Source organism: Oncorhynchus mykiss, chromosome 8, assembly GCF_057628025.1.
Source record: "Oncorhynchus mykiss isolate SJ-2025 chromosome 8, ASM5762802v1, whole genome shotgun sequence".
In the NCBI taxonomy this organism is placed as follows: domain Eukaryota; kingdom Metazoa; phylum Chordata; class Actinopteri; order Salmoniformes; family Salmonidae; genus Oncorhynchus; species Oncorhynchus mykiss.
Genome location: NC_143029.1, coordinates 67,985,433 through 68,010,887, shown reverse-complemented (window position 1 = coordinate 68,010,887; position 25,455 = coordinate 67,985,433). Strand labels below are relative to the sequence as shown.

General features: G+C 41.8%; 3 protein-coding genes across 7 annotated transcripts in view; 1 reads left to right on the top strand and 2 right to left on the bottom strand.

Annotated features, from left to right (window-relative positions):
* Window positions 1-635: 635 nt before the first annotated feature.
* blvra (biliverdin reductase A) lies at window positions 636-9,517 on the bottom strand. 4 transcript variants are annotated; one of them, XM_021613381.3, is made up of 7 exons: window positions 9,343-9,517; window positions 6,796-6,916; window positions 5,365-5,484; window positions 4,053-4,150; window positions 3,778-3,885; window positions 2,594-2,762; window positions 636-2,404 (listed from the first exon to the last, which is right to left on the bottom strand). In XM_021613381.3, exons 1-7 carry the CDS (start codon window positions 9,515-9,517, stop codon window positions 2,125-2,127), a joined length of 1,071 nt encoding a protein of 356 aa, XP_021469056.3. In that variant the 3' UTR covers window positions 636-2,124. The 4 variants fall into 4 exon arrangements, with proteins under 4 accessions (XP_021469056.3, XP_021469057.2, XP_090038488.1 ...); XM_021613382.3 differs by having other exon boundaries at window positions 9,347-9,500; XM_090182362.1 differs by having other exon boundaries at window positions 5,365-5,500; window positions 9,347-9,489.
* Window positions 9,477-25,455, top strand: coa1 (cytochrome C oxidase assembly factor 1). Of its 2 annotated transcripts, XM_021613384.3 has the most exons (6): window positions 9,478-9,586; window positions 12,686-12,839; window positions 12,965-13,116; window positions 13,227-13,303; window positions 13,440-13,594; window positions 24,920-25,455. In XM_021613384.3, exons 2-5 carry the CDS (start codon window positions 12,746-12,748, stop codon window positions 13,555-13,557), a joined length of 441 nt encoding a protein of 146 aa, XP_021469059.1. In that variant the 5' UTR covers window positions 9,478-9,586; window positions 12,686-12,745; the 3' UTR covers window positions 13,558-13,594; window positions 24,920-25,455. The 2 variants fall into 2 exon arrangements, with proteins under 2 accessions (XP_021469058.1, XP_021469059.1); XM_021613383.3 differs by lacking the exon at window positions 24,920-25,455 and having other exon boundaries at window positions 9,477-9,586; window positions 13,440-14,661.
* LOC110530963 (E3 ubiquitin-protein ligase HECW1) overlaps window positions 19,469-25,455 on the bottom strand; it is a 68,753-nt gene continuing 62,766 nt past the window's right edge. Inside the window, exons 26-28 of the mRNA XM_036986005.2 lie at window positions 24,891-25,005; window positions 22,788-22,986; window positions 19,469-22,576 (exon numbers count right to left, since the gene is read on the bottom strand). Coding sequence (XP_036841900.2) covers window positions 22,465-22,576; window positions 22,788-22,986; window positions 24,891-25,005 — 426 coding nt within the window. The 3' untranslated portion in view covers window positions 19,469-22,464. The remainder of the gene's footprint in view (window positions 22,577-22,787; window positions 22,987-24,890; window positions 25,006-25,455) is intronic.

Below are 25,455 nucleotides of genomic sequence, written 5' to 3'. Positions count from 1 at the left end.
GTTAGATATTACTGCATGGTCGTAACTAGAAGCACAAGCATTTCGCTACACTCCCATTAACATCGGCTAACCAGGTGTATGTGACAAATAACATTTGATTTGATTCTCCCCTACCAACCTACACGTGCACTCCTGTGTGAATCACAGCAGGCCACCTTGTCATCCCCATGGCAAAGCTCCAGGGCTAAGCTTGGGCGGCAGGGCCTTCTCCAGGGTCGCTCCTCCCTCCAGCAATCTGTGGTTCTAAGTCCATCACCATCTTTCAGTCCATCCTGAAGCCCCACCGCTTTGACAAAGCCTGTCCTTAATCCCCCCCCCCCCCCCCCCACCCCACCCACACACACACACAAAGAAATACACTACTCTCTTCACCATACTGAGCAGCACCTAACCCAAAGCCTTACCCTAAACTGTGTTCATATCCAAATCCCAACCCTACATCACACTCTATCCCTTTCTTGAGCCCACCCCTCTCTTTATTCATGTTCTTGTTTAGTCTGATGTTTTGACTCCTGTTAATTTGTTTGTTTTTGTAGTAACTTTGGGTCCTTGAAAAGCGCTCTATAAGTACCATGTACTATTATGACACACGGTGACTATTTCATCAAGGATGAAAAGCCAGAATCATACAGGAAGATGATCAATCAGGCACACTTTATTAATATGGATACCAGCAAATTATGAATCTTATAGCAAACTATACCGTTACAATACACTCAAAACATGTAAACATTCAGGCATTATAATCCAATATAACAGCACAATTCTCCCTCCTCAACTGATAAAGAAATGTCATTTCCTCTCCCTATAAATTGCTAATAACACTACAGTGACACCCAGTTAAGTGTCCAAACCACACTGGGTAGTGTGTACTTGTGTGACACGGGATGCGACGATAGATATCAATAGATGGGACTGACATGGATGTTAACAATGGAGAGAACTGAGCAGGCCAATAAGGCACCAATTCAGTCTGTCAGCATCCCGGAATTAAATACAACACTAATTTGGAGACCATTGAAATACTGGTTTCTGTTGTGGCCCCATTCAGAGGGATAGTCACTGGGGAGACAAAGAACAGGAGGACTTATTCTACCATCGAATTGCAACCTCTTTTAAGTTTCATCACCATCAGCCATGCAGAAGTAGTTTTGAAAAAGAGAGAAAAGGAGAAGGGAAGCATGTTGCAAGAACAATCACAAGAGTGATTTATTTAGTGCTAACACCAGGGAAGTATTTTCAGCAGTGGCGTCACGTCTTTGTAAATGAAAATGGCGCTTTATGGTTGAATAAATAGAATAAAGCAACACTGTCAACACATGACAATACACTCCCTCTCCAAGGAATGAACATGAATCAAATAATACTTTAAAACAGATGTGCCAATTGCAGTCTAACAACATTTTGACAACTGAAGTTGCAGTGTAAATAACACACTTTCACCTGCCAGAGCTATCTAAATATTCATCCGTGCAATATTTAGCTGGGGTATCAGGCAAACACCTATTGTAGAGAGTGAATGATTTGAACATGCAAGGATCAGTATGACACTGTTTTGCTTTCCACTTCTGAGTGCACGTAGCTAAACGACATAAGTCAATAAATGTCATGAGATAAATAAGTAATGAACATATAAAAGCACCACCAGCTAATGCTAAAGCATCATGAGCTGTGTTCAACTACCAGAATGTTATAGTACATGTAATGTAGATTAACTTGAATAAGTAACACAATGCAAACATCAAACTATTAATGGACCTTTCATCAATGTGAAGATGTAGTACATCGGAGGTCTGTTGTGAGTAACAGCCTAACCCTAATATAATAAGCTGACATGCCTTAGAGACCTATCTGTTTCTGAAAGGCATTGCACGTCTCCTTTCCCTCATTTATGAATAAAATCCCTTAACATTGCAAAGACGTTGCGAGTGCGTCTGTCAGTAGTACAGCAGGTTACAGTAGCTGTACTGTAGAAGGCTTATTTATGGCCGGATCTTGTGCGCTTGGACATCTACCAGTAGGCTGAGAAGAAAAAAAACATAATTTCTAGAAAACCTGGGAATTTTGGAAAAGTTACTGTAACTTTGCTGGGGCCCCCCGGTAGGCTGGGACCCCACTGTGTCTCTAGGCGTCCTGGGCTGATCCCTGGCCTTGCTGGCTCAGCTGCTGGATGCGGTCGGCCAGCTCCAGACAGTGGAGGACCCTGTGGCGCTCGGCATGGAGCTGGTCACGGGGGACCTGGCCCAGAAGCTTCTGACTGAAGAGCACCAGGTCCTGCATGAAGAGACCCACCGGCTCCCTGGCAGCCGGGGGAAGCTGGGTCATGGTGCATGAGTCAAAGCGGAAGTTGATATTCTTCACTCTGGGCAGGCCAGGACCCCGCTCCTCAATCCATGTGAGAGGCCTGTATTAAAACCATAATATGTTACAAGGAGGTTATAGTTAACCCAAAGTTTCAGGGCTGGACTACCAGTATTTTCTTTAGATGTAATAAAGGCAATTATGTTTGAGGCTGGCCGAATAGCTAGGTTTGAGGTGTTGTGAAGGACACGTTATCTGATATTATTACTTGATCCTAATGTACAGTACATACTTCTGCTCTTTAGTCATGAGTTGAGTGGTCATCTTCATGTACTTGTTCTCCTGGTCTTCCTCCATGCTGGCAGTGGTGACAGACAGCTCTCCAAACAGATCCACCAGCCAGGTAAGCCGGGCGATGCCACTGAAAGCTGGAAACCCAAAGCCCGGCTTCAGAGGACCTCCTATCAGACGACACATAGGAACACTACAGTCAGAAGTAGTTGTAAAGGGACATGTAATCCATTGGCTCATTGTCAATCATCATCTGGTTACATTTAGGACTGGTTAGCACACATTTTGCATTGATTTTGTACTCATCACATTACAGTACATACACTGTTGTGGTGCGCATATATATATATATATATATATATATATATATATATATATATATATATATATATATATATATATATATCACACCATAAAGCATAAAAGGAACATGAACATTGAAGTGAATTTCCCAACAGATACAGTTATATTTCATTTGGTGCTTGCTGCCTCGTACAGTCCAACTCCTAAAACTGCCCTGACTCAAATGTCAGACACTACTCCCTCTGGCTCTTCGACTCGCTCTCCGCTACGATTCTTAGTCAAAAGTCAGCCGCTATAAAATATTGTCTGTCATCTGAGGTTGTGTGGAGCGTTTCAAGTTGAGAACTATGATTTATTATTCAGTCACGGCTGCTTTAGGAGAAGCCCATTCATATGCATTAACTAACTTGTTCCCCAGCAGTGCTCTGATGAATAGAACAGAGCTAGTCTGCATCCCAAATGGCACCCCATTCGCTATGTAGTACACTACCAATGACAATAGTGCACTATGTAGGGAATAGGGTGCTGTTTGACATGCACCTCTAGACTTCATCAATAACACCCTGCTGTATTTCACACCAGAGACCTGTCTGCCTGCCTCACTCCACAGGCTGGCTCTCTTTCACATCAACCTAAATGGGTGTACTGTGGAGACTGAGAAAACAACATTTTACAAGTCACTTTGATGGGAGCTATACTATATCAAAAGCTCTGGAATTAAATATTCATTCCGAACCCTGTGACCTGGACGATGTACATCAAATTGATACGTTATGCAGTTATTTTAGGTGATGTATCAGTGTTGTATTTGAGGTGATGCATCAGTGGTGCTGGGATTTTTGTGTATTTGTGCTTTACTCCCTGTCCCAGTCTGTCTCTCACCTGTGAAGTGAAGGGATCCTTCCTCCAGCTTTTTCCCTGCTATGTCCTTCTTCAGCTGCTTAAAGTCGGCTGTCAAGAGTTCTATGTGCTCCTCATGCAGGACCACTCCTAGGTACATAGTAGACATAGAACATTAAATACATAGGTGATCAATACTAGTTAAGATACGCGTCTACTACATCATCCCCATAATGTAATCAATACTTCACCCTGTCTTCTCTATACACTTCGAATTAACCAAAATAAATCTCTCCCAATGATTATGTCCAGCTCACCTTTTTCCTGAGCCAGGTCCCAGAGGTCCACGGCAGTCTTGTATGTCATGGCCATAGGATATTCCACACAGACATGCTTCCCAGCTTCCAGAAATGTCCTGTGCTCCGTTAGAACATGCAAAATAGTATAGGATAATTGTGTTTGTTTGAGTAGCCAAGAAGGGTGTCAAAGAGACCTTGCTTCAACAGAACATTAATAAAAAATTATGAAGACGATTTAAAAAGACTTCTGTACTAGGGAGATGCACAACTCAAATGTAACTTAATATCCCAAACTTTCCAGTAAGAGCCATTGGTCAATGTTTCAATAACCCAGGGTGTTCAGAGTTTGGAAAACTTCACATTGACCACTCTTAAACTCCTTGTAACTTTCTCAAAAACATTGTTTCCAATTAAATTGACAACAAAAGAAGATAATGAAGTATCCTGTATGAAAAAGTCGTTCAAGAACATTTCAGCGCCCCCCCCCCCCCCCCCCCCCCTTTACTTTTCGTTTCCTTTACAGTATGAAGGGCAGTACCTGCTGTTCCATTTAGACCGTTAGCCTGGAACTGTCTAGCAGTGAAACATGATGACTATGTTCTCAACACCCCTCATTAACCAGCCTAAAATAACTATCCATTCTTTAACAGCCTGTCTAAGCCTCTCTGTACACTCCTAACATTTAGCAGTGAGAGGGAGAGTAGAAAGCATAATTTAAGAGTGTGTTTTCGCTACAGTTTGCAGTCATAATGAGGGCCCTTAGAGAGCAGTAGCCTTGGTCATGCTCTCCAGGGTTTGAGAGGTAGACATCAAACAGCTACACATATTGTAATCAGCTGTGGGAGAGGGAGGAGACTGCTCAGGATAATGTGAATGCCAGAGGAGCCCCCCGGGCGACATTTGTTGATACAGCTCCGGAACCGCCTCAGATGTTACCTGATCAATTTACAATGAAGCACCTATGAGGGTCAAGGACGATATCTTGAACAACTTGCTAAACTGTCGTGTTTCTGTGTGTCCCAACGTTGTATAATACATAGCTTATAAACTACAACTGTTAGACAGTTTGTCTGAGGGCCTGGTAAATGGAACAGGCTCAATGAATGGTTAATTAACCTACAGAGCCTCAGTGGACTGAGAAAGAAAAGCAACAGTGTACTGAAGCTTGACACGTGTTCCAGTGCTGACTCCTAGTGGTGATTTGTAACATGGTGAAACTATAGCTCTGTTGTGTAAGAGCACTTCAGACAAAAACAAAACTGATGACGGGATAACTAAACAACTACCACAGAGGACCGTCAGAGACATGGGGTCAGTGAGAGAGTTTTACCTGATGTTTTCCTCATGCACAGCGTTTTCAGTGCAGACGAAGGCCACCTTTATGTCATCTCTCCTCAGGGCATCCTCGATAGTGATCTGTTTCACTCCCTGCTGCTCCTCTAGGGTCCTCCTATGGGAAGACAGCACTAGAGTTGTATTCAGTAGGGGGAAAGTGATTTGAAAAAACATGAACTTGTCAACAGCACAGTTGAATTGTTCCGTTGTGTAAACAGTGTGCACGACCCAGGCAACATGGTCATCCACACATCCCAGCTGCTGCCTCTGTGATCGAGTACAGGACAGGTCAGTGATTATATATCACCATTAAACAAGATCACGTAATATGATTTTAATCGCCTGGAGCTTCACTCTACAATATTGAAGTATTACAAAAGTTAAAAAGCGCACAGTGAAAAATGACAGGCGACTGACCTTGACTTCAGTGCTTATTTATTTCATATTTTCAGTGCAACAAAGGTCATTGCACTGCAAATATACACTGAGTGTACAAAACATTAAGAACCCCTGCTCTTTCCATAACAGACTGACCAGGTGAAATGAAGGTGAAAGCTAGCTATGATCCCTTATTCATGTCACTTGTTAAATCCACTTCAATCAGTGTAGATGAAAGTGGGGGAAGACACATTAAATAAGGATTTTTAAGCCTTGAGACATGGACAGCTTGGAGCAGACATTTTCTCTCTCTCTCCTATTGAAAAAGCTACGGTCCGGTTGAAATATTATTGATTATTTATTGTAAAAACAACCTGAGGATTGATTATAAAAAAAAAACATTTAAAATGTTTCTACGAACTTTAAGGATACTATTAGGAATTTTCGTCTGCCCGTCATGACATGCACGAGCCTGTAGATTTCTGAACAAAACACACCAACCAAATGGAGGTTTTTGGATATAAAAATAATCTTTATCGAACAAAAGGAACATTTATTGTGTAACAGGGAGTCTCGTGAGTGCAAACATCCGAAGATCATCAAAGGTAAGCGATTCATTTTATTGCTTTTCTGACTTTCGTGACCATTCTACTTTGCTGCTAGCTGTTTGTAATGTTTTGTCTGCTGAGAGAGATGTCCTAACATAAACGCTTGGATAGCTTTTGCTGTAAAGCATTTTTGAAATCTGACACGCCAGCTAAACTGTGTTTTGCTATATTGCACTTGTGATTTCATGAAAATTAAATATTTTTAGTAATTTAATTTGAATTTGGCGCTCTGCAATTCAGCGCATGTTGACGAAAATTATCCCGCTAAAGGGATGGGTGCGCCAAGAAGTTAATACTAGTTGTTCCTGCCAAAACCAGCACCTGGACACACTGCTGTGCACAAGGTTTCTATTTATTTCGTATATTGCAACCATTGTTTTTTATTTTTTTTTTATTTATTTTTTACTGTCAGCAAACAATGAGATGTCTTGGTGCCTCACCTGGAAATGAAGCCTTTGACACTGAGCTTCTCAGCTGCACTGGAAGGCAGAGGGGCTAGCATGTCCCTGATCCTCACAAAGCCTGCTGTCCCGATGCCCACCACTACTGAACCAAACATGTCTGACAGCAGAGCGAAACAGGGAGTTGGGAAGGAAATGGTTAGAAAGAAACCAGTGTCTTGCTCCTTTCAATTCTGTCAAAGCCAACCTACAGTGCGTTCGGAAAGTATTCAGACCCCTTGACTTTTCCTAATTTTGTTACATTATAGGTGTTTAGAAATGTTTGCAAATGTATTAAAAATAAAAAACCTTATTTACATAAGTATTCAGACCCTTTGCTATGAGACTCGAAATTGAGCTCAAGTGCATCCTGTTTCCATTGATCATCGTTGAGATGTTTCTAGAACTTGGAGTCCACCTGTGGTAAATTCTATTGATTGGAAATAATTTGGAAAGGCACACACCTGTCTATATAAGGTCCCACAGTTGACAGTGCACGTATGTGCAAAAACCAAGCCATGAGGTCGAAGGAATTGTCCGTAGAGCCCCGAGGTAGGATTGTGTAATGTCAAAACATTTCTGCAGCATTGAAGGTCCCCAAGAACACAGTGGCCCCATAATGATAAAGTGAAAACAGGTTTAGAAATTTTAGCAAATGTATTAAATACAGAACTGAAATATCACATTTACATAAGTATTCAGACCCTTTACGCAGTACTTTGTTAAAGCACCTTTGGCAGCGAGTACAGCCTGAGTCTTCTTGGGTATGACGCTACAAACTTGGCACACCTGTATTTGGGGAATTTGTTCCCATCTTCTCTGCAGATCCTCTCAAGCTCTGTGAGGTTGGATGGGGAGCGTCGCTGCACAGCTATTTTCAGGTTCTCCAGAGATGTTCAATCTGGTTCAAGTCAGGGACTTGTTCAGGGACTTGTCCCGAATACACTCCTGCGTTGTCTTGGCTGTGTGCTTAGGGTCGTTGTCCTGTTGGAAGATTAACCTTCGTCCCAGTCTGAGGTCCTGAGCGCTCTGGAGCAGGGATCAAGGATCTCTCTGTACTTTGCACTGTTCATCTTTCCCTTGATCCAGACTAGTCTCCCAGTCCCTGTCGCTGAAAAACATTCCCAGAGCATGATGCTGCCACCACCATGCTTCACCATAGGGATGGTGCCAGGTGTCCTCCAGACATAACGCTTAGCATTCAAGCGTTATGGCATTCAGGCCAAATAGTTATTGGTTTCATGAGACCAGAGAATCACCTTTAGGTGCCTTTTGGCAAACTCCAAGTGCGCTGTCATGTGCCTTTTACTGAGGAGTGACTTCCGTCTGGCCACTCTACCATAAAGGCCTGATTGGTAGAGTGCAGCAGAGATGGTTGTCCTTCTGGAAGGTTCTCCCATCGCCACAAAGGTACTCTGGAGCTCTGTCAGAGTGACCATCGGGTTCTTGGTCACCTCCCTGACCAAGGCCCTTCTTTGCCAATTGCTCAGTTTGGTCAGCTCTAGGAAGTCTTGGTGGTTCCAAACTTCTTCCCTTTAAGAATTGATGGAGACCACTGTGTTCTTGGGGACCTTCAATGTGGAAGAAATGTTTTGGTACCCTTCCCTAGATCTGTATCTCGACACAATCCTGTCTCGGAGCTCTACGGACAATTCCTTCATTCAACCTCATGGCTTGGGTTTTTCTCTGACATGCACGGTCAACTGTGGGACCTTATATAGACAGGTGTGTGCCTTTTTCGAAATCATGTCCATTCAAATGAATTTACCACAGGTGGACTCTAATCAAGTTGTAGAAACATCTCAAGGATGATCAATGTAAAAGGGATGCACCTGAGTTCAATTGAGTCTCATAGCAAAGGGTCTTAATACCTATGTAAATAAGTTTTTTTTGTGTGTGTGAATACATTTGCAAACATTTCTAAAAACGTGTTTTCACTTGGTCATTATGGGATATTGTGTGTAGATTGATGAGGGGAAAATGTATTTCATCCATTTTAGAATAAGGATGTAACTTAACAACGTGTAGAAAAAGTCGAGGGGCCCGAAAACTTTCCGAATGCACTGTATGTCCAGGACTTATCTTGGGTCTTTGTGCAATGTGCACAGTTGATAAAGGCTTCCTTCCTATCAGACCTAAAATGGTGCAGTGTAATAATGAGTACACTAACGTTAGCTATCATGGTGGGATGCCCCGCGACCCCGCGATAGCTATATACATCTCAAGCTATCCATATTACAGATATATAAACTAGAACTAGGGTGGGGTGCTGATCATTACAAATTACAAATGCAAATCATTACAAATAATAGGAACATTCGAGGTCTCCATTGATTTACACAAGTAACTTAAAGATTAGACAAGGAATTTCATAATTGACATGAAAATGGTAAGTCTATGTTCTGCATGACATCAAGAACAAATACAGTAACACACGTACAACTTCACGAATTTCCTGGAAACAATGCTGCAATGCTGTCCTTGTTGAATGAGTTCCGCATTCAGCACTAATTAAAACTGGTTTACATACAAGCATGATGTCCTTACCTACTTTCTGTATTGCCCTTGACGACAGTAAATTGACGCAGATGACTCGCTTATGTGAATAAACTGCTACTGTCGAGCTCTTGTCGCTGTGATATAACTGTCTAACAACTTTCATAACACATTTTTTTTTCAAGACAGCTTGCGTGTGACGTGTACATAGAACGTGAAGTCTCATCACGTGATATGGACGTCTCGCCTCTTATGTGGTTGTACTTTTTGTTATAAAAACAAATTACGACATTAGGTAATTATTATCTTTTCGTTCATTTACATAACGTTTACATGTATTTTAAAATGTATGGATGTGTTTTAGCCAATGACTGGTTTCAGCTCAAGCCAGCTTTAGGTTAGATTTAGGTAGCAATATGGCGACTCCCATAAATACAGCATGAATGTCCTCAGTTCAGTCTCTAATTGAACTGTTGTTGTAGATTACATTCTGAATTATATTTTTAGAGTAGTGCATTTTCCTCTAAATTGAATTTGGTCGTAAAAGTCTTCGTACGAAATGCCTACACCAGACTACAAGAACGTTTTGCTTGAATTAATTTCCAAGGCTGCGCTACAGTGCTATCCTTGGTTGCGCTTACCCCCAAAATATGAATTACACTTTGAATACCCTAGAGGGCGATGTCACAAGAAGCCTAATCTATAACGTTACTGAACAAAAATTGTTACGCAACAATTTCAAAGATTTTACCGAGTTACAGTTCATATAAGGAAATCAATCAATTGAAATGCATTAGGCCCAAATCCATGGATTTCACATGACTGGGTAGCGGCGCAGCCATGGGTGGGCCTGGGAGGGCATAGACCCACCCACTTTGGAGCCAGGCCCATCCAATCAGAATTGTTTTTTCCCCACAAAAGGGCTTCGTTACAGACAGAAATACTCCTCAGTTTCATCAGCTGTCCGGGTGGTTGTTCTCAGACAATCCCGTAGGCGTTAGGTGATCGCTGGATGTGGAGGTCCTGGGCTGGCCTGCTTACACTGGTCTGTGGTTATGAGGCCCGGTTGGGCGTACTGCCATATTCTCTAAAACAACGTTTGATAGAGTAATTAACATGAAATTGTCTGGCAACAGCTCTGGTGGACATTCATGCAGTCAGCATGCCAATTGCACACTCCCTCAAAACTTGAGACATCTGTGGCATTGTGTTAGGTGGCCTTTTATTGTCCCCAGCACAAGGTGAGCCTGTGTAATAATAATGTTTCAATAAGCTTCTTGATATGCCACACCTGTCAGGTGGATGGAGTATCTTGGAAAAGGAGAAATGCTTACTAACAGGATGTAAACTCATGAAACATGGAACCAACTCTTTATAAGTTGCATTTCTATTTTTGATCAGTATAGATTGACACTAATATGAATATACTGTAGGGGATCATTTTAAGAAATACAGTGCCTATAGAAAGTCTACACTCTTGAACTGTTTACATTTTGCTGTCAGAAAATTAAATCTAAAAAGGATTACGTTACATTTGTTTTCATACAGATCTACACAACCTACTCTACTCTACATTTTCAAAGTGATAGAAAGTCATAGAACATTTTCCAAATTGGATAAGTCTCTACCCCCCTAAGTTAGTACTTGGTGGAAGCACCTTTGGCAGCTGTCACAGCTGTGAATAATTTTTATAAAAATTCCACCAACTTTGCACAACTCTTAGGGTGACATATATCCATTGTTTTTGTCAAAATTGCTCAAGCTCATTCAATTTGGTTGGGAATCATTGATGGACGGCAATATTCAAACCTTGTTCTTTATTTTCAAGAACATTTAAGTCAGTACTGAGACTAGACCACCCAGGAACACACAACACCTATTGGAAAGCCATTCTGGTGTGTCTTTGGCATGAATATCTTTGTAATGTAAGATGCACAGGCATCTTTCTTTTCAATTTGTCATACAGGCCAGTAATATGGAGTTAATGCAAAGTTGTTGATCCCTATGTATTTTTAAGTATTGTTGTGGATAAGCTTGTTACAGGCAGGAACTGGGGAACATTTTTCATAACTTTCTTTTACTTTGAAAATGTGGAGCAGGTTGTGTAGACCTGTAGGAAAAATATCTAATGTAATCCCTTTTTAGATTTCATTAAAGGCAGAAAAATGTGAAAACAGCTCAAGGGGGTGTAGACTTTCTATAGGCACTGTATTTTGTGCAAATTTGTACCTGTGTACAGGTCTTAAGTGGGTTCTCAGGGTAGTCTTGTGTTTTAAGTAGTCTTGTCTTGGCTTTCTCTGCTCCAAGACACTGGACTGTTACTCTCTCCCTGTCTACTTTTTAAAATATATATAATTAATGCCCTACCCAAACCTCGTTATTTCCTTGTACAATTATAAGCCTACTGCACCCAGTCACACAGAATTTGGTCAGTAAAAGAGGAAATTGTAATTTTAATGTCTGACCTACCCTTAAAGTTAGAATCCTTAGTTGCTACATCCATTTTTGTACTTATCAGATAATAAGGCTATTGATTATTGAGGAATATGACTAATAAATGCCTCATGAGCTTACTTAATGGTCGTAGCCCATCAGAACTTAAAATATAAGCTTGTTTTAGGCCTAATGATTGTAAGCAATGTAAATGTCAACACTGTATAGCCTCAAAACATTGTTAAATCTATAATTATGTTTATCATGGATGATCAGTCCTTGCATCCATAGCTATGTCTATACATTTGAGAGTAGTTACATTTCTACAGGCACATCACTCAGCTTTTTACTAAAACACAGGCGGGGCGACCCTTTGTTATTGTTTCAACTAAAGATCTTAGCTTTAAAGGGATAGTTCACCCTAATTAGAAAGATATATATTGGTTTCCTTGCCCTGTAAGCAGTCTATGGACAAGGTAGGACACAAATCCATGCTTTGATTTCATCTGTGCTTCATGTCAAAATCATACTAAAGTATCAACAAAAATGTATTGTGTAACTCAATGAAGTTACTTACAGATGATGTGGACATGTTAATGTAGGTACCATTGATTTGCATTGGATTTGTGCCAAACATGCTAAAAAGCTAGCATTTAAAACAGTGGCCAAGTAAACAAAACCAAAGCATGGACTGCTGTCCATAGACTGCTTACAAGGTAAGGAAACCAATGTAATTTGGGTGAACTATCCCTTTAACAAAACAGATTTGATAAAGACGACAATAAAGAGTAACAGATCCAAAATAAATATTATTATTTTATGAGTTGGATGATCAATTGTGCAAATTATTTGAATGTATGCTCCTTTTGACTCAAAGATTCTGATGAAATGTGGGATGGTTTTGTGGAATTTGTACATTTTGGAGAACGTCTTTATAACTTGTATGTCTGTCATCAAACAGTCCACTCCCCAGGATATTCTTGTCACTGGTACTGTGAGTTTGCTACTCTAAGCAACAATCATGAGGGTCTCCACAAGCAAACTCCAGCAGATGGCCATCTACACCACCTTGTTGACTGGTGCTGGATGCGGCACAATGTATTACCTTCTGCAAAGTACGTATCACTCAGTGTAGGTGTTGCCATGGATAATTCATGGTTCTTTAATGTAAGAAAGTGAATGAAAGCAAAATGTGCTCATGTAAGTATTTCTGCCTGCCACTCTTTGTTTTCTTTGCTAGAGAACTTCTCACGGTCGGACTACCACCGTCTAGCCCTGGAGCAGCTGAAAGCCAACCAGACAGCCATGGACAGTCTGGGAGCACCACCCCTGAAGGTCCACAACATCCACCTGTCTGACCGACACAACCGGGTGGAACCTTACACGGCTGAGGTAGCTCTCTGGGGATATTCCTCCTGTATGGGAACCAACTAGGAGCATCACCAGCATTACCATTATCCATCACTGTGTGCAAGATATTAATATTACTTTTTATGTTTCAGATCAAAATCCCAGTGACAGGATCTAAAGATGGTGGCTACCTCTACACATCCTCAGTAAGAGACCCCCAAACACTTGGGTATGTACTCTTCATCAATATTATTCTATATAAATACAGAGGAAATTAGAGGAAATTGATTGATCCATATAATGCAATTGAATGCTGTTGTTCATCATACAGTAAGTACCCTTCTCTCTTTCCCTGGCGCCACTAGGTGGAATTTAACGCAGGCAGTGCTGCAGCTTAGAGAGGGTCAGCGTATTGACCTTCTCACATTCACACCACCGCCAAATAAGACAGAAGGACTTGAGACAGGCAACTGGTCCTCCTGATCTGCTCACCAGTCACCAAAACTACAGTGTGATGAAGGTAGAACTGCTACAATTGTCCCCATGTCATCAGGCATGGTGTCGCCATAGCTTTATGAATTGAAGTGTCATAGTCATATTTGAAAAAAGCACCAGAGTGCAGTGCTGGACACTTATTTAGACAAAAGGGCATACACAAGCTGCCTCTTGGTTTGGAATAACCACAGTCATGTTGATGATTTGACCAATGTTTATCAATGCTACTGTGTACATAACATTTACATACAGGGAAAATGAAAAAAGTGCTACGTCCATAAAATGTCATGCATATTCATTTTGCTCAGCGCTGTCCTGAGCAAAATGTTCATCCTACTGGTGAAAATGAAAGGACAATAACAGAGCAGCAATTGTGTCATATGCAGTGGTAAAAAACAACAACATATTCCTAGTATAATACAATGCATCTGATGAACATTTCTCCAGATTAACAATGTAAATTGGCAGTGTTGGGGAAGCTACTCTGAAAAGAGATTACCAGCCACCAATTACGTTAAGTAAACTATATTACTCAATCTGCAATGACATAGAATATAAATAGCAAGAACAGATAACTCTGTAATAAGATGTTAAGAGAACGTGTAATTTATCCTATTAAACACAAAAATGTTGTTTCAGGTGAGAATTAGCCAGGTCTGAAAATTAAGGAAATTCTTGCCTACCTCACTCATATTTTATTTTTACAAAAAAAAGTAGTTTAATTCCATTAGTTACCTACACCACTAGATGGCAATAAAGTCATTAACTATTGAAAACACTACAAATATTTGAATTTAGTTGCACTACCACAATGTGCAAAATGTAGTTTAATTACTAACTGAACCACATTAAGTTCAGTACACCCCAACACTGGTAATTGCTTAGTCCAAAGCCATATCTTAATATCCAGCACTTGAGAAACATTTAGGCAATGGTTCCAGTTGTACTGTACAGTATCTGAACAACCAGAAATGTTGTCTCCCAAGGAGGTATTGTTCTATGTTTTCAGATTGATTTATTCGGATGTGACATTTTACAGTGAAAATGAGATCTGTAAAACGTGGAAAATAAACGTGGAAATAAACAGTCAAATGGCTTTATACAAGTTATGATAGCAAAATAAATTGTACTTGTGAATTCTGAACATACTGTATGAACATTAGGAAAAGAATGGCAAACAAGCTAAACATGAACCACAATATTAAACAGAAAGTGAAAGAATGGAACCAAACAAACAACGTCAGAAGTTGAATTCATTGAAATGCAATGCAGGCAAACAGATATATAGTTTGGCTTGTGGAGTACAGACAGTGTGGTGTGGTAAACAATATACAATCAGTAAAGAGTCCATCTACAGTAGAAGTGCTCATACCCATCTATCAGAAGATTATCTTCTGTAGGGAGCTGAATGACTCCTCAAACCTGAATCGCTTGGAGACGGCCTTCGCATCCTGAGACAGTCTCTGGGTCGGGCATCATCGTTTTGCATTATCCTATGGTGTAGGCAGCCACTACTATCAACTCATAAACAAACATGAAAATGCACATCCTGAGGCTGTGTTCCTAGTGGCCAGTGATTTTAATGAAGGGAAACTGAAATCAGTTTTACCCCATTTCTACCAGCATGTCACCTGTGCAACCAGAGGCGACAAAACTCTAGACCACTTTTACTCCAGCCACAGAAATGCATACAAAGCTCTCCCCTGCCCTCCCTTCAGCAAATCTGACCATAACTATCCTCCTGATTCCGGCTTACAAGCAAAACTCAAACAAGCAGGAAGTACCAGAGTGGTACAGAAGTGGTCCGACAAAGCAGATGCAAAGCTACCAAACTGTTTTGCTAGCAAAGACTGGAATATGTTCCAAATTCATCTGATAACATTGAGCTCTTTACCACATCAGTCACCGGCTTCATTAATAACTGCATCAACGACGTCATCCCCACAGTGAACGTACATATACAGTGCATTCGTGAAAGTTATTCAGACCCGTTGACTTTTCCACATTTTGTTACATTACAGCCTGAATCTACACACAATACCCCATATTGACAAAGCAAAAACAGTTTAGATATTTTTGCAAGTGTATAAAAGAAAATGGAATATCACATTTACACAAGTATTCAGACCATTTACTCAATACTTTGTTGAAGCAGCGACTACAGCCTTGAGTCTTCTTGGGTATGATGCTACAAGCTTGGCACGCCTGTATTTGGGGAGTTTATCCCATTCTTCACTGCAGATTCTCTCAAGCTCTGTCAGGTTGGATGGGGAGCGTCTCTGCACAGCCATTTTCAGGTCTCCAGAGCTGTTCAATCGGGTTCAAGTCCGGGCTCTGGCTGGGCCACTCAAGGATATTCAGAGACTTCTCCTGAAGCCACTCCTGCGTTGTCTTGGCTGTGTGCTTAGGGTCATGGTCCTGTTGGAAGGTGAACCTTCACCCCAGTCTGAGGTCCTGAGTGCTCTGGAGCAGGTTTTCATCAAGGATCTCTCTGTATTTTGCTCTGTTCATTTTTCTCTCAATCCTGACTAGTCTCCCAGTCCCTTCCGCTGAATAACATCTCCATAGCAGGATGCTGCCACCACCATGCTTCACCGTATGGATGGTGCCAGGTTTCCTCCAGGTGTGATGCTTGACATTCAGGCCAAAGACTTCAATCTTGGTTTCATCAGACCATTGAATATTTTTTCACATGGTCTGAGAGTCCTTTAGGTACCTTTTGTCAAATTCTAAGCGACCTTTCATGTACCTTTTACTGAGGAGTGGCTTCCATCTGGACACTCTACTATAAAGGCCTGATTGTTGGAGTGCTACAGAGATGGTTGTCCTTCTGGAAGGTTCTCTGGAGCACTGTCAGAGTGGCCATCTCCCTGACCAAGGCCCTTCTCCCCCGATTGCTCAGTTTGGCCAGGTGGCCAGCTCTAGGAAGAGTCTTGGTGGTTCCAAACATCTTCCATTTAAGAATAATGGCCACTGTGTTCTTGGGGACCTTCAGTTCTGCAGAAATGTTTTGGTACCCTTCCCCAGATCTGTGCCTCAACACAATCCTGTCTCAGAACTCTGGACAATTCCTTCAACCTCCCTCATTGCTTGGTTTTTGCTCTGACATGCACGGTGTCACTGTAGGACCTTATGTAGAAATGTGTGTGCCTTTCCAAATAATGTCTAATCAATTGAATTTACCACAGGTGGACTCCAATCAAGTTGTAGAAACAACTCAAGGATGATCAATGGAAACAGGATGCATCTGGGCTCAATTTCGAGTCCCATAGCAAAGGGTCTGAATACTTATGTAAATAAGGCATTTCAATTGTATTTTTTTTACTACATTTGCAAACACCTGTTTTCGCTTTGTCGTTATGGGGTATTGTGTGTAGATTGAGGGAAACATTTATTTAATCAATTTTAGAATATGGCTGTAATGTAACAAAATGTGGAAAGGGGGAAGGGGTCTGAATACTTTCTGAATGCACTGTATCCCAATCAGAAGCCATGGATTACAGGCAATATCCGCACTGATCTAAAGGCTAGAGCTGCAGCTTTCAAGGAGCGGGACACTAATTTGGATGCTTATTAGAAATCCCGCTACGAACTCCGACGAGCCATCGAACGGGCAAAACGTCAATATAAGACTAAGATTGGATCAAACTACGCCGGCTCTGACGCTCGTCGGATTTGGCAGCGCTGCAAACTATCACGGATTACAAAGCTGCCCAGACGAGATTAATACCTTCTATTCCCGCTTCGAGGCATGCAAATATGAACCATGCATGAGAGCACCAAGACCTTCAAACAGGTTAACCTTCACAAGGCCGTGGGCCAGACGGATTACCAGGACACGTACTCGGAGCATGCGCCGACCAACTGGCAAGTGTCTTCACTGACATTTTCAACCTCGCCCTGACCCAGTCTGTAATACCTACATGTTTCAAGCAGGCCACCATAGTCCCTGTGCCCAAGGACGCCAAGGTAACCTGTCTAAATGATTATTGCAACCCACACACTCACAGATACTTACACTGACTCTCCAACACACACACATGCACATTGACGCCACTCACACACAGTTTTGTTTTTCTATCGGACCGAGCTTCTTCGAAAAGAAAGCACAGTTTCGGTGGCGTACCCCCGAGCGCTGTGATAGCACAGCACCCACCCCAGCCTCGGATGCGTCTACCACCACTATGAACGCTAAAGAGGGGTCCGGATGCGCCACCACGGGCGCATCAGTGAACAGCGCCTTCAACCGATTGAAGGCTCTGTCAGCCTCTGTCGACCACCGTAAACGCACTGGCACCCCCTTCAGCAGTGAGGTAATGGGGGCCGCTACCTGGCCAAAACCCCGGATAAACCTCCGGTAGTAATTGGCAAACCCTAAAAAACGCTGCACCTCCTTCACCGTGGTTGGAGTCGGCCAATTACGCACAGCCTTAACGCGGTCACACTCCATCACCAACACCGAGGTGGAAAGACGATAACCCAGGAAGGAGACGGCTCGTTTGGAGAACACACACTTCTCAGCCTTGACGTATAGGTCATGCTCCAGGACTCTACCAAGCACCTTGCGCACCAGAGACACATGCGCGTACAACCGCACCCTGCCCGTGCAGGTCCCTGAGAATCTCATCTACAAAGGATTGAAAGACGACTGGAGCATTCTTTAACCCATACGGCATGAGGAGGTACTCACAATGGCCCGATGTGGTACTAAACGCGTTTTTTCACTCATCTCCCTCCCGATTACGCGCTCCTGAGGTCCAGTTTCATGAAAAAACGCGCTCCGTGAAATGATTCCACCGCCATAGCGATGAGAGGTTGCAGGTAACTAAACCCCATTGTGATGGAATTGAGACCTCTATAATCAATGCACGGACGCAGACCTCCCTCCCTTTTCTTCACGGAAAATAAACTTGAGGAGACGGGTGAGATGGAGGGCTGAATGTACCCCTGTCCCAAAGATTCCGTGACATGTCTCCGTAGCCAACGTCTCCTCCTGTACAATGGGTACACGTGACTCCTGGGAAGCACAGCGTTTACCTGGAGGTTTATCGCACAATCCCCCTGTCGATGAGGTGGTAATTTAGTCGCCCTCTTCTTACAGAAGGCGATAATAAATCGGCATGCTCAGAGGGAATGCGCACAGTGGAAACCTGGTCTGGACTCTCCACCGACGTGGCACCGATGGAAACTCCCATGCACCTACCTGAACACTCCTCTGACCACCCCTGGAGAACCCCCTGTCTCCACGAAATCCTGAGATTGTGACTGGCCAGCCAGGGAACCCCCAGCATCACTGGAAACGCAGGTAAATCGATAAGGAAGAGACTAATCCGCTCCCTATGATCCCCCTGCGTTAACTTGTCCAGTGGAACAGTGGCCTCCCTGACCAGCCCGGACCCTAATGGCCAGCTATCTAAGGTGTGCACGGGGAAGGGGGGGATCTATCGGCACCAGCGGAATTCCCAGCTTGAGGGTGAGTCCACGATCCATAAAGTTCCCAGCTGCGCCTGAATCGACTAGCGCCTTATGCTGGGAAGAGGGTGAAAAATCAAGGAAAAAAATGTATACAAACATGTGACCAACAGGGGGCTCTGGGTGAGTTTGATGCTGACTCACCTGGGGTGACCGAGAAGTGTTCTGCCTGCCCTCTCAACTCCCAGACGGGCTCCTCCAGCACCGGTCGGGCCGTGTGTCCTCTCCGACCACAGCTGGTGCAGGAGGAGCCTCCTCCTCCGGTACCCCTCGAAGCGGCCCCCCCTAACTCCATAGGAATGGGAGCGGGAGGGCTAGGAGGTGGAACTGACAGGACCCTTTCTGAACGGGAGTCGTGACAAGTTAACATATCCTGGGAACATAGCACTATTCTTTGACACTCATAAAACTAATGGAAGAAAGTAGGTGCTTAACGAAGTGATTTTTTTATTGACATTCGTTAACAGTATATTTGCTTGAATTGAAAGCGCAGCCTGAGAATTACTGAGCCCAACAGACAACCAAAGAATACTGTCGGGCCAAGAAAATCAAGGAGGACATAGTGGGGACAGACAGTGAAACATATATACCTCAGAGGGTTTCTGAGAACAAAATAATGGTTTTAAAACGTTCACTAGCTGCCATCTCTTAAAGAGGAAATATCATGTGAGATATTTTCAAAATAGGCAACAGATTGATGTTTGAAAATTGCATTGCTTGATCTTCAACCACACAAAATGTGCATAGCATGAGACACATTTTCAACAGTAACTTAAACATACTGCATAAAAACATAGTGTAGAAAATAAATAAATAAAAATACATGAATAACTCCCTTCAATCTTGTACTGTATATCTGACAGTTTGTCATTTCAAAATGATTTCAGGAACATATTACTGAGTATATTAGAAATTGTTATACATTTCCTGTATATCTTACAGCCTTTCAATTTTATAATAGCAACTGTAAATGCACTCACTATACATTCCAGAATCTTAGTTGTCCAAGGAAAGGAACACGAGATAAAGTGAACAGATTGGATCAGAAACATAGGTCATGTAAGTACAGTAGTGTTTAATGTAAGTTTCTGGTGTCTCTCTTCTAATATCAAACTACTATAACGATGCACATGAAAAGATGGGACATATACAATTAATGAATTGGTCTGCAATCAACTCAGTTATAGGCTTATGTCTGTGTGACAGTGGCATGCTGTCATATACAGTGTTTTCATGTTAAGGCATGGCATTTGCAGACTATAACAGCTGTCATATCCTATTGTGATAAAGTCGCGATAGCATATGTGCATTAAATGTCAACACGAATGTAAATTAATAAAGCAACCCTGTGGGGTCTGTCCTAAAGGATGTGGCATGGCAACCTGGAACGGACAAAAGACACTCCAACATGACGTCCATTTTGAGTCAATTACATTTTCATCATGTCATACCACATATGGCTGTGGGCAAGGGTAGACATACAGGCATACACTGAAACAAAAGCAAACATGTTAACTCTGCTAAAACACAAGCGGTAACAGGTCAACAGCATTGTATGCTACTGTATTTATTTCAGCAAAAACTATATTTGCAAGTGATGTTAGATTTAAAAATATAATTGATTTTTGTTTGAATAGTGGTATACCTATTTCAGGTGAGTTTACTAAGTGTTAACTCCTTACAAGTGCAACAATTATTCAGGAAGAATAAGATCCAGTACAATCTAAACACAATACCCGCAAATTTACTTCAAATCATCTCTCTCTTGGTGTTTGAAAATGATAACAAAAAACTTCAATATCTCCTGTTGTGTTTTCCATGCTTGAAAAGATCTTGTAAAAAACACATTAAAATATATATTTTTAAATTTCCAAAATAATGTGTGGTGTTATTCCCAGTCTACCATATACAGATGAAACAAATACATTTTGTGATAATGAAACATTCATAATATCCTGACTGAATTGTGTTGAAACAAGAGAAAACACATCTCATGTAAACATCAAATGGTTCTTAAAATCAAGAGGGGAAAATAAGTTTTCACATGGAACACATCAAAACAGTTATTCTTCTGATCAGACATTGGTAATAAAGTGTGTTTCTTCACCTCCCTTCACTCTAATCACTTACAGTGAAACTGTGGTTTGTGTTAATTTCCCAATCAACATCAAGGTTTACATCAATTCCACATATTTAGTGATAACACATCGTTTTGACTTCAGTTACAGTGCAGTATAACAACTAATATCCTTAGAATCTTCCAACAGTCATTTTGCGAATTGTGGGAGGGTCTTGCTATATTTTGGAATCTCTCTTGATATATCACAATGTTCACAAAATCTTGGTAAAAATCATATTTACTTGAAGTTCTTTATGGACAATATGCTTTGGTTATTATTTTAGTAGTAATACCCTTCAGCAGCCATTTTGTCCTTGAGAGCTGATGATGAGCCAGTCCTTTGCTGATGTCCTATCCTGGGATAATCCCAGTCGCAGCAGTATTTGAAGTGGAATTGTTGAAGTTGGAACACAACGTTTTGATATAATGTTGGTTGTAGTGGTTCTTCACGTGACAGTTTTTGAGGCATTTTTCTCCCTCTTATTATGTGAATTGAGGCATTTCTTTAGTGATAATTGTGGTTGTGATTGGTGATAGATTGTGACGATGCTAGCTGAGGCTGTTGGTGCAGAGATGGACTAGCCGATTCGTTGGTGTGATTTGTTGAGTCATGGCCCTGAGTACTGTTATAGGCTGAGGCCAAATAAGAGCTATTGCATACAGCTTGGTTACTTTATGCAATATCCCCTTTACAAAGGTACATTGTAATAGGTGAGTAATGCATGCGGTGGTGGTTGGCTTTTCCTTTTTCTTGTACACTGTACATAGATTGTTAAAAAAGAGAAATGTACAGTCCTCTGGTTGTTGTATTGAAATGTACAGTAAAAAGGGAGCGTTGCATACAGTAGAATCCCCGGTCCTGAGGCACAGGATTCGACAGTAAGATCTTGACTGCTTTCCAAATGGAACCCTATTCCCTAGTGCAGGGTTCCGCACATGATGTTATTTACATGGACATAAAAGACTGTAAAAACACCAGCAAATCAGCTCCAAGTAATTTTAACTTTGGAAATCTGTTCCAAAGTATTCCCACGCATAATAACGAGATATTGTGATCATATACAAATGTAAGTAACGTTTGAAGTGATTGTTTTAGTGAAATATTATATCTGTTTGGGATTCTTGTGGTCAATTTGCAGTCTACAAATGATTTGTAATTACAGTATGTTCCGGCCCCCTGACCATCCCCTCAAGAAAAAATTGTCCCGCGGCTAAATCTAGTTGATGATCCCTGCCCTAGTGCAATACTAAGGGCACTATACAGGTAATAGGGTCCCATTTGGGATGCACAATGTCTTTCTCCTTCACTCAAGGCCAAAGGTGCTGGTCTCCTCCACAGCGATAAGCAGTTTATCATAGAGCATGGTGTAGGAAAGGTACGGAGGGAGATCCAGCCGGTTGAAGCATGTGTGTGCCCTGGAAGATAGATATACTGTAGATCATCAGCATTAGACAACCACATCAACTGAATAGTTTTTTGCCAAATGCGTTGTATGTGAAAGTTATGCAGGGGTTTGAAGGATAACATAATTAGGAAAGTTTGAATCCAAAGCATGTACAGACCTATAATAGCCTATAATTTAATCATACAATTCTAGTCTTGGGTAAAGAGTTTACTGTATATTACCTGGGTAGAGCGGTGATCTTGCCCCACTTCTCGATACAGAAGCGTCGCAGGCCGTTGCTGCCCCGTAGTGCGGTGAAGCCCTCGTAGGGAACACTGGAGGTGCCCGTCACAAACTGCAGCAGACGCAACCTCTGCTCGTTGTTGAAGCGCTCCACTGCCCCCCAGAACCACCGGATCACTATGTGGCTGTCATGGTAGCCTGCAATGGAGAAGGCCAACGGAGGTGGTAGCTGGTCCCATACCGGATGTGCAGTAGCCAACTCCTTTATTGTTGCAATGCCATAGAAAAGTTGGCTACAGCATATACAGTTTAGGACCAGGGGCTACAGGGGGGCTGGTTCAACAAGGGAATGTGGCATGTGTGTTCAGTCCATCTAACAAGATTGACAATTAAATGTCAATCAACATACAACATACAGTTGAAGTCGGAAATTTACATACACTTAGGTTGGAGTCATTAAAACCCGTTTTTCAACCACTCCACAAATGTCTTGTTAACAAACTATAGTTTTGGCAAGTCGGTTAGGACATCTACTTTGTGCATGACACAAGTAATTTTTCCAACAATTGTTTACCAACAGATTATTTCACTATTTCACTTTCACTGTATCACAATTCCAGTGGGTCAGAAGTTTACATACACTAAGTTGACTGTGCCTTTAAACAGCTTGGAAAATTCCAGAAAATTATGTCATAGCTTTAGAAGCTTCTGATAGGCTAAGTAACATCATTTGAGTCAATTGCAGGTGTACCTGTGGATGTATTTCAAAGCCACCTTCAAACTCAGTGCCTCTTTGCTTGACATCATGGGAAAATCAAAAAAAATCAGCCAAGACCTCAGAAAAAAAATTGTAGACCTCCACAAGTCTGGTTCATCATTGGGAGCAATTTCCAAATGCCTGAAGGTACCACGTTCATCTGTACAAGCAATAGCACGCAAGTATAAACACCATCGGACCACGTAGCTATCATACCGCTCAGGAAGGAGACGTGTTCTGTCTCCTATAGATGAACGTTCTTTGGTGTGAAAAATGAGTCCAATATCGACATAACCTGAAAGGCCGATCAGCAAGGAAGAAGCCACTGCTCCAAAACCGCCATAAAAAAAGCCAGACTACAGTTTGCAACTGCACATGGGGACAAAGATCATACTTTTTGGAGAAATGTCCTCTGGTCTGATGAATCAAAAATATAACTTTTTGGCCATAATGACCATCGTTATGTTTGGAGGAAAAAGGGTGAGCCTTGCAAGCCGAAAAACACAGTCCCAACCGTGAAGCACGGGAGTGGCAGCATCATGTTGTGGAGGTGCTTTGCTGCAGGAGGGACTGGTGCTTCACAAAATAGATGGCATGAGGCAGGACAATTATGTGGATATATTGAAGTTGAAGCTTGACTGCAAATGGGTCTTCCAAATTGACAATGACCCCAAGCATACTTCCAAAGTTGTGGCAAAATGGCTTAAGGACAACACAGTCAAGGCATGGGAGTGGCCATCACAAAGTACAGACCTCAATACCATGGAAAACTTGTGGGCAGAACTGAAAAAGCATGTGCGAGCAAGGAGGCCTACAAACCTGACTCAGTTACACCAGCTCTGTAAGGAGGAATGGACCAAAATTCACGCAACTTATTGTGGGAAGCTTGTGGAAGGCTACCTGAAACGTTTGACTCAAGTTAAACAATTTAAAGGCATTGCTACCAAATACTAATTGAGTGTATGTAAACTTCTGACCCACTGGGAATGTGATGAAAGAAATAAAAGCTGAAATAAATAATTCTCTCTACTAGTATTCTGACATTTCACATTCTCAAAATAAAGTGGTGACTCAAACTGACCTAAGACAGGGAATTTTTACTAGGATTAACTGTCAGGAATTGTGAAAACTGAGTTTAAATGTATTTGGCTAAGGTGTATGTCAACTTCACAAACACATATTACCCATAAAAACATGTTGGGCTAGATTCCCTTACCCACTACATTCACCATAGTCCTACACGTTTTTAAATTTTTTTAATTGAACCTTTAATTAACTAGGCATGTTCATTGAAGATTCTCCATTAGCTAATGTCCAGTGATGTGCTTCACTGCAGTCTGCTCACCTCCTCTATACTCTGTGTTGTTCCTCCAGTCATTGAGGTCTATCTCAGCTGTCCCAGCAATGACCAGCTCCAACTCTCTGGCATCGAACACTGACACCAGCCGTGAGTCCACCACCTGGAGAAATATTGCAGGAACATAGAACATTAAAAACGATGTAGGAGTGTACATACTGTATGTGACTTGTTTCAGGTAACTATGTTGCACATCACTACTTCACAGGAGAGGCATTTGAACGAGAGAGAGAAAGACAGAGAGAAAGATTGCCAGCCGGGCCTGCCGGTGAAACTGCTAAACTGCTTTCTGACTGTACACTGTACCGCATGATTTTTACTAACGTGTTAGCTCTAGTAGCTATGTTGACTAAACTTTGTAAGCTTGTAAACTTTAATTCATAGACTTCTGTAGGTTTTAGCAGCCTCATGATGGGTACAAGGAAAATGTGAGTATCATGTAGTAGCCTAAACCTAGCGATGTTGCATTGAGCTGGGCGAATGGAATATGAATGACAGTCATCCAATATGCTGTAATAGAAATAAGGTCATGCTAATAAAATAAATAACCATA